Below are 9,916 nucleotides of genomic sequence, written 5' to 3' on the forward strand. Positions count from 1 at the left end.
CCCTTTTAGGCCGATTTCTACGATTTATTCAGCCTGCAAAAGGAGTCTGGTGGAGAGTGCATTACCCCTTTCCAAAGGAGATGTGTACTGTGAATCACTTTGTTTTCGCAGTACTCGCGGTTCTCTCGGTCACTTCTGTAGCGGGAACAAATAATTCGGTGACTTTCTTTTTTTTTTTTTGCTCCTGCCACCACCGCGAACATACAGTTCCGAGAACATGTCCATTTTTCTCAGACCACGAAATTTTGCTGCTGCGAATATAAAGTCATTTACAATATTTTGTAACCTTGCACAAGCACAACAGACGCTACGGTAGGAACAGTAGGAAAGCTAAAAAAAGTAGGTTGTATTTTTTTTCGTACCTTCACAAAATTGGACCTACTCAAGTTATGTAAAAAGCTAAAAACAATGTAGATCACTCACGGACTGGTGTAACAAAAGTATCTTTTTAAGATGAAACACTTACATGTTGCAACGTTAAGCTTTGAAACTGTATGCTTTTACATTAAGCTACAACACATATTGCTAAGATATTAAGCTTTGACAATGTTAAATGAAAAATGTAAGACATAACTTTGTCATCATGCTTCAGTGGATTTTAACGCGACATGACAGCTTCCCTAAACATTTGTTTGTAATAATTAAATCTACCAAACAACTGTCATCTACCATTATGGATGTGACTACAAAAGAACTTCACTAACTCCAAAATAACATAATAGTCCTGTTTTATTTCTGACATCTTCACTTTAAGACACATTTGACACTCTGGAATGCACAGTTAGTACTAAGAAGCAGAGACACGATCATAATCTTTGATTACCAGACCTTAGATAATACACAAGGTTTGTAGATAGTGCTAAGCTTACACAAATGTACCCATATGTATTCTAAAAAGGCATTCCTCATCATGAGGTAAAAATACCCTGCAACATGTCTTGCACACAAAACAGTGGAAAGTCAGAGGCTAATGGACTTTGTTTCACACATCGACTAGCAGTTACTGACACATCTATTCAATGATGTCTATCAGTCACAGTATTGACTCACAAGTTAATCTTCTACATTTTACAATGGTTCTTTCACAACCTAGATTTAAACATCATCAGTAAAGATCATCAGTATGCATCTCATGGCTTCAAAAAAAAGGTCACTGTTTGCAAGGTTTCTTCTATGTGGACAGTACAGTTCTTATAGGCTTTAAGCATAATGGAATCCAGGACACAGAACATGTCTCAGTGCACTGTATAGCAGGAAAACAGAGCCTGCTTCTGTTCATACAAGTTCAAATGTAAGACACTCTGAAGGAAAGCCTTTTCTAACACAATCTTACTTGTCTTACAGTTCCAGCTGGTGAGAATTTCTTGCCTAGTCTTTTCTGTAGCACGACTACCCAAATCTTACATGAATCATGATCAATCACATTGTCTCATATAGACTTATAAAAACTCTCTCTCCTTCATGATTAGTGTGCTGTGAAACAACAAGAACTTCAACTTCACAAACATCAACTGAACTACCACTTATCTAGTTACTGTATAGGCTGAACAGTAGTCAGTGTTTGTATTCCCTAAACTACAGGAAGCACTTCTAGATCCTGCTGACATCAACACATAAACTTGTGGACTGTGGTCAATGCCTTTCTTTGTTACAGTATGATTGAGTAGATATATTTGTCAGGATGACAAATGTTCAGAGAGCCAGCTAGTTGTTTTCAAGTAAACTGCTTTGCAGAGCTAGACCCTGGAGGCCATACATGTGCCATGTGCTACATGAACCGAGGTACAGGATATGTACGAGTTGCAGCATTTGATAAATGTTACAAAATACTTTGGTGGTGGTTGGTACTCCAAAATATTTCTCTACTCCCATTAAAAAAAGGTATGAATGTGCAGACCTGTTCCAATCTGCCTGGTAGAGGTACATGTATACACAAACTGTACAATGATGCTACCCGGAGAAAAGACCTGAAGTTGGTTTGTTGTTGACATCCTGACAAGTCCCCTACTTTCTGTATGTATGCCTGTGACAGCACCAATGTTTTTTGGCAACAGTCCCTGGAAATGCTTGGCAGCTCTACTTGGCACCTGTTTTACACAAGCGGCATTCCAAGTCCCCCCTCCCCCCACGGTGTCTACCCCTCAGCGCTGTGACTACACCATCCCCGGGACCTCCCCCTCCTCCCAGCTGGAGGAGCGCGGCTTTCTGGGCTGGTCGGGACACGAGGGTGCCTTGGGGGGCTGGCTGGGGTTGTCCTGGGGTGGGGCGGAGGTGGCCGGGGCATTCTCCTTGTTCTCTTCTACTGTCAACTGGATGGACTTCCCACTCAGAACCTCCTCTGTGTAAAGAGATAGAGAAATGGGTTAGGGCCTTCTAATTTTACTCTTTTTAATGGACTGGTACAGCAAAGATATTTCAAAATAGTTTATCCTATAAAGAGTTGCACAAAGACTAGACAAATAGTACCCATACTTTTATAGTATATTTCATCTCTGTTTATTTCACTCATCATGACGTGCGCAAGAGATGTATACAGATAGAGTGCAACTGAGAACCTAAATCCTAAAAGAGCTGCATAAAAACTAAGCAAATATCCATCTTTTGATACCTCATCTCTTTACTTTTTATTACTATCACTCAATGACGTGTGCAAGAGGCATTAATTACAGATAGAGTGTCAGATTACAAACTTTCCACTCCCTGTTGACATTTCATGACAAATTTGGCCGAGGTGACCCAGAGAGGTGACCAAGAGGCAATGTTTGCGTGCGTCATGCCCAGCCTTGATTTGTGTGTTATTACACCAGTAGAGAACTATTCCTCCTCACAGTGCCAAAAACAACCAGCAAGATTATCAGTAACCTTCTAATCTTACAGCAGTGGGTAAATCCACAATGCATTACTAACATAAGGCCACACCAATTTAATTTCTTGGTTAACGGATTCGCCGCTTCATTTTTTTCTGATTTGCAAATAAAAATAAAAATTCAGAATCAACTGCTCATATGCTCATATTTTGCCCTGAACAGTTGAAAACAGTCCTTTACATCCTAGTTCTTAAAGTTATTCCATCTTTCAATGCAGTGGTATCATTAAAAGTTCAAAATTCATTGCTTAAATTTTGAACCAGCCTGGTATGTTGACTTCGTGGCTCCTAACGTACCATTTTGGGCCATAATAGGATGCCTAGGCCTGTTTTTATTTTTATTATTTTTTCGCCCGCCCGCTCCATTATTTTTCTTGAAAAATCCGTTAACCAAGAAATTAAATTGGTGTGGCCTAAGGTTAGTGTTTCAAACTTGAAACTTCAGCATATTGGTAATATGGTCATTAGCCCATCATAGCAATTTCATCTAATCCTGTCATATTCAATTTACACCCTTTAGAATTCAATCAGAGGCGTTGTTTGTTTTGGCACAAAAACGCCACACTGAATGAGACACTGTAAATCACTTTATGTTTGCAGCAGCAAAATTTTGTGGTCTGAGAGAAACACACATGTTTGCAGAACTATATGTTCACAGTGGTGCCAGGAGAGGGAAAAAGAAAGTCAGTGAATTATTTGTAATGATAAGTTTGAGGTACAGAAGTAACTGCGAAAACTGCAATAACAAAGTACCACGAAAAAATTGTGATTCACATTACATGTACCTCTCAGTTGCAATTTTGGTACATCGTTGTGGTGCTAGTATTAGTAGTAGTAATATGTACAATATACAGTACAGTAGCTGACTAGCTGTTATACTCATAATCGGTCAAATGGGTCAGCACAGGTTCCGAAGATAAACAGACGTTTCCAGCATCGTCCGGCAATGCCATTTCCTTACACAAGACCTAAATAACCCGGCTACAAATCTACTTCAGAAAAGTTGGCAATCAAACAATAACAAAGGCTGTATCTCCTTCTCAAAGGGCTTCTCAATTGCAACAAAATTATGTAGGTAGTACAGAAATTAGATCATGTAGATTAATGTATCATTCATTTGAGCCATTAAAAAATATGAACAACTCTTACTGAAACATGCAAAGCTGACATCAAATATCATAACACTACAGTACTTTGTGTATGGTGAGAGAAAACAATCCGATTCATATTCCCTGGAGAAAAGTCTAATGGGTACTGGGATGACAATAGATACACAATAAAACAGACTGCATATGGAGGCAGCTGGACACATGCTGTTAGGTAATTGCTCAAAAAACAATTGTTGTGATAACTGACAAGGCCAGCATTTCACACATGCAAATTTATGCAAAGTCAACTCACTGTTTTGGATAGAGGATTGGAAAGTGTTGGCATTGAACTGTTTGTGTTAGCAAATAATACATCATACTGCAGCTGACTTAGAAATCAGATGAGCTATGATAGTATCTATACAAAATATTATATATTTTACCTTATAGATTACATGATTTTTCTTCTACATGTATATCACAATTGGTTAGTACTCATGTTAAAAACTACGACCTTTGTCTTCTTTAGATTTACCTGTAATTTCCATTGGGAACAAAACAGATTAAGTTTGTTTAGTGCACATTGCAGTCCTTTTTCGGTCTCAGAGAAAATAACTACGTCGTCTGCATAAAGTAAGCTAGATATGAGTAAATTGTGAAGAGAGGGTGGAGTACATTCTGGGTTGTCTAGTTCCTTAACTAAGTCATTTATAAACAGTGTCCTCATTACGATTTTGAAAGAAAAAAGTTATTCAAAGATGTCGCCAATATTTCCCCAAGTTTTTCATATCTCAACCAACAACAAAAGACTATATTATTGCTAAAGTCCACCAACCCATTTATTTTTCAAAGAGTCGGACAATTCATCTCCCACTGCCTCCTGAGAAGAAGTCAAACCCCCTAATAGCATGACAAGAATAGTTGAATAAGATAGAATAGATTAGAATAGCAGTTACATTGTTCCTATTACCTGTTCACATATTGCATATTTACTTTTTTTATCCTGTATGTATACCAACGTTATTAGATTTAAGTAGAGATAGTAGGTTCGATAAGTATATCGTACACGTAGAAGTTCCTGTCAGCAAATAGTCTTATACATGTATCACCACATTTTCTTGTCAATGTATGCAATTAGCCCTCGGGCAGGAATTTGCAATAAACAACTTCATTAATTTTGTAATTGGCATTTTCAATAGTTAGCATTTGCAAATCCGTGCTGTAATATACACCCATTTGGAGATGGAGTCATCGACAAAGAATGCTTATGTTACATTAGACATGTAAAATAATAACTATTTGAAATACACATGTACAGGTATAAGCCTAGATTTGTAAACCAGTGTCAACATAACCTGAGTCTATTTGCTTTTCCATTCAGAAAGTGAATACTCAACATACATCCAGCTATGGACCTATAGAACCACACATACATTTATAATACATGTATCTATAAAAGATGACACCAGATGTCAGCATACAGAGGTGGGGCCATGCCTGGTATCAATTAGATCATTACAGTACTCCTATTCTGAATCTGAATCTGAGCCATCTATCAGCAGTCCTGGCACCAAGCCTGAAACTGTCCCACACATCATGAGGTCAAATCTCCAGACAAAATATAAATAGAGACCAAGATTTATCATCAGAATGTTCCTCCCTTTCAGAAATAATTTCCATGGTGTCCTTCGACCAAATTGATTACCAGAAAATCATATGCTGCCTGCCTGATCTCCTTGTTTACTCCATAATTTCTGTGCAGTGCACTGTGACACACACACAAACAAAGCTGCCCATCTCCCCTAACCACAGATCTCTTTGTCTCATAAAAGAGGAGGCTGAACACAAGCAAAGAAATCAGTCTACCTTTCACTGGCAACTTCTCCACTGTTGTTGGTAAAACCATGTTGAATGGAGTTGAATCAGGGCAAATCGACCAGAGATTTGGGTGCAGGAGCTGGAGGTTTGGCACTGCTCTGTGTCAGGCTGGATTTGCATATGCAGAGCTGGCAGTGACAGGACCCATAACCTCTGGTGGGCTGTACCAACTGGGTAACTATGGGGGGGATGGGTGCTTTGGGATACGAAATTCTTGCAAGATGTGAATGACGAATCCTTTTTAACTTTGACGATTTCACAGAAAATGTGTCTTAAAAAAGGTTTTCTTCAACAATTACAACAGCAGCAATTTGGAGCATGAATGTTTGTATGACCTTGGTACTGGTACAAATCTTTGGTACAGCTCAAATCTACATATAGGCACAGTCCATTTGAGGAGAGGGTGTGATGATGCTGGTATTTTTCCACAAGTTGCAACCTGGGTCCAAAATTAGTTCAATCTGCGTCATTTTAGATTGCCTGTACTTTTCCATGTTTGAACAATGTCATCAAACATACCACAAACGGGTTTATCATAATACCACCAGCTTTCCCATGAAGAGTCTGAAGGCAAATCTTTTCACAAATTAGCTAAAAATAGAGAGCCTACACCTATATATAAGTTTAATGTCTAATAAAATTAAATAAAAAATGTGTACATTGGTATATTCTATCATGGAGGTTACCTGTAATATAACCTCTGAATGTATGAAAGTCTTGTCGACCTGAATCTTTGAATATCCTGTGCACTACATAATTCTTATCTTGTCCCAGGTGTGGCAAAGCTTTGACAACTGTGACATCTTTGTGTGCAAGTTGATGAATGCACTGTTACATCATCCAGGCTTATCAGCAGTCACAGCTGTGCATGGCTAATGAGGTGTTATTGTTTTACTTCTTCATCAAACATTCATGCACAGGATGTTGCACTAACAAGGCAATCCCCTTGGGAAAGGTGACACACATTACAGAGGACAATTAGTGGATGCAAGCTTACATGGAGCTTTAAAATCAAGTCTGATGCAATCAAAGAAGTATTTTTCAGTAACATGACAACTTGGTATGTGATAAAAACTACTAGTACCCTGAGGTACATAAAAAAAACTGGAAGTCCAAGTTTGTCTCTTTTTTTTGGGTCCCACTTTTTAAACATCTATTACCATTATTCCAATGAGGTACTAGTATTGTCTTCTGAAAAGGAAAACAAATACTAGTACACCATAGGTGCCAGTTTTAATTAAAGAAAAAGCAAACATGTAATTTAATAAGTTAATAAGTAAAAAAAGAACAGAAAAAAAAATCATCTGTTTTGCTTCAAAGTGATTTGAGGCAAGTATAATTTCTAATATTACCCATGTAGGTTGTAGGAAGATGATCTATAGGGTCATCAATCTTCAAGTGACAAGTTTATTGGAGTTGCCTTATTCTACTTAGATCAACCTTGAAAATTTCAATACAATTTTTTGATGGAATAAATGATAGTGGTGCAGGTAAGACCTATCATTTTGAAGGGTGTCTGCACAAGGGGGATTTGGAGTTCTGTATTTCAGTCTTCACTTTTATTCTCATATTCCAGTATCAGATTACAAATAGAAGCAGACATCAATCACGAACCTGTCCTGGCACAGAAGAGGTCTGCGTAACGTTTCTGACACTGCATGGTCTCGGGATCCACGTCTGACGACCCTCCGTACAGAACCAACTGGTCGGCCATCACCGTGGCTGTGTGCATGCCGCGCGGGGCGGGTTTGGCTCCACAAACTGCCGGCTGCAGCCATTCTCTGGTTTCTGAACAAAAAGAGAAAACATGAGTCATTTCTGGATCGAAATGGCAAAGAACTTGGATCCTGACATCAAGCTTTTAAAAACATATTACAACAAACCACTTAATCTTAATAATAACTCTATAATATCTGAACTTGTATGTCCATGTATTATCATGAACCACTGCTTAAACTGTAACAATGAAGCAGTGTAAAGAAGACCCCCGACTATCCCCCCTTGAACTCTTGAAAAGCAGCTAAGGCTGAAGAGTGTACTTTTCTACTTTTTCAAGGTTAAGTAATGGTGGGGAAAAAAGCTGTGGCTGATCACAGCTTGTTACTCTCCCTTCTGATAGTTCATGACAGTAGATTTTCTGAGGAAGATCTTAGTGCTACTGAAATTTTGCCAGGTTAATCCTTTTGGCTCTGAAAAATGAACTGTATTACGATTTATATACGAACCTGATGAAACTCATAAAACTTTACGTACTTGTGTCGAAGATGTTGAAGTCTGCGAAGTGCTGGTCTTGCAGACCCCTCCCTCCTGTGATGACCACCCTGTGGCCGACTGCTGTAGCCGTGTGGAAGGACCGTGGCTCTGGCTGCTGACCGGTCGTCTTCAATTGTTGCCACTTCATCGTTTCTGGAAAATAAGTCATGAAAAATGTATAAAATGTGTCTATGTATGGTGAAGTTAATAATGTTCAATATGATGAGAAAGGTTTGAATCAATACAAATTCTACAGGAAACAAATAAACAGATTTCTTAAAAGTTCACAGAAAAATTTTAACTGTAAATGATGACCTTCAGTTTGAATGTTTTTTAAGGCCTCAAATATTTTCTGCTCACCTGTATCAAGAACATACAGATCATTCTTCCTTGCCTCCCTGTCTCTTCCTCCAAAGACCACCAACTTTTTCTCAACAGCACACAGTGCATGTGCTGCTCTTGGTGTTGGTGCTCCCAGCTTGATGGGTTCAGGGTTCTCCCATGTGTTCGTCTCTGAAAAAAATTAGATGTAATTTTTTAATACCTTTACCAGTCAGCATCATTCTGTACAATTTTATTGCATGCATGGCATACCGAACCAATGTGAGTGCCAAAAGTTCAAGTGGTGAAAGTGAGGTCATTTTTTCAACTGTATCAGATGTACAGTAGGTCTAGCCCAGTCTCACCCACCTGTGTCAAAGATGTAGAGGTCATCATACCAAGTGAACTTTGCCCCCTGACCCACGTCCTCCTCCTCCTCATCTTCACTCATGGTGGACTCCTCCGTGTCCCAGCCATCCTTGGGGCCAAAACCACCAAAGAAATACACCTTGTTCCCAACGGTGGCTGAAGCTACCTTGTCTCTGGGGCTTGGGGCAGGACCCTGTGTGTCAGTCAGCTCCTTCCATGTCCAAGTATCTGTGATTTATGGAAAATATATGTACTAATGTAGTTGACAAACTTAGTACAAATAGGAGAACAGGAATTATGTTTTCTTGTGGTGTGAACCTCCTCAAGTTCAAGACAGTTGAAGGACTATAATTCCAGTACCTCAGGGGTGACAGCCAGAGACAGTCTTGGAAGACCTTATGCAGAGACACTATGCCCCTAGAGTGAGCAAAAATATCTAAGGTTCAAACTCTTGACTTCCAGATCCAGAGATGGAGAAAAAAAAGTATTGGTCTGTGAAGGTGTCTATATGTGAATCCTTGATCAGGTAAGATAGGAAGAAAACACTCTCACCCGTGTCGAGAACAAACAAGTCATCTAACCAGCCGACGTCATGGCTCAGTCCCCCAAACAGGTACAGCTTGTTCCCAACAGCTGATATGGTAGCTGCGGAGCGAGGGCACGGCAGCTGACCTTTAACCTGCACACTGCTCCAGGTGCCTTTCTCTGTATCATAGTGGAAATAAGGGCATAATCTGTATACTTGATAACATTTGGTTGGAGATAGATAAGTCAAATTCTTGTATGTAAAAGCAAATTGTTACATCTCAACCTACTTCTATATCAAAACCTGTTTCATATAATTATACTGTAATTAATATGAATTCTAATTCCATGGCCTTGGAATGGTTGGATCAAGGAGGTTAACTTGAATTCTTCTTGTGCTTCTGCTTGTCTAGGATACTACAATAGCTCTTTTCAAGTCGTGGCAGACAGCAGCTACTACTACTTCTGTTAGAAATGGAGAGTGAGATAGGTATAATTTGTATATCTATATTTATTGATTATTATTTACTTTAATTTAATTATAAGCCTACTGCCCATCCTTGGGCATTAATTTTCATCCTAGACATTTATATAGCGGTCCCGGCTTTTGGCGTCC

General features: G+C 39.0%; 1 protein-coding gene across 1 annotated transcript; it reads right to left on the reverse strand.

Annotated features, from left to right (window-relative positions):
* Positions 1-711: 711 nt before the first annotated feature.
* LOC109465894 (host cell factor 2-like) lies at positions 712-9,571 on the reverse strand (the record flags this gene model as incomplete). The annotated part of the gene is made up of 6 exons (XM_019763383.1): positions 712-2,338; positions 7,447-7,620; positions 8,086-8,238; positions 8,446-8,598; positions 8,776-9,003; positions 9,328-9,571. Coding segments are annotated over 6 exons (1,137 nt in total), but the record flags the coding sequence as incomplete, so codon positions are not given.
* Positions 9,572-9,916: the final 345 nt, after the last annotated feature.

Source organism: Branchiostoma belcheri, unplaced genomic scaffold (assembly GCF_001625305.1).
Source record: "Branchiostoma belcheri isolate BF01 breed outbred unplaced genomic scaffold, Haploidv18h27 scaffold16, whole genome shotgun sequence".
Classification (NCBI taxonomy): Eukaryota; Metazoa; Chordata; class Leptocardii; order Amphioxiformes; family Branchiostomatidae; genus Branchiostoma; species Branchiostoma belcheri.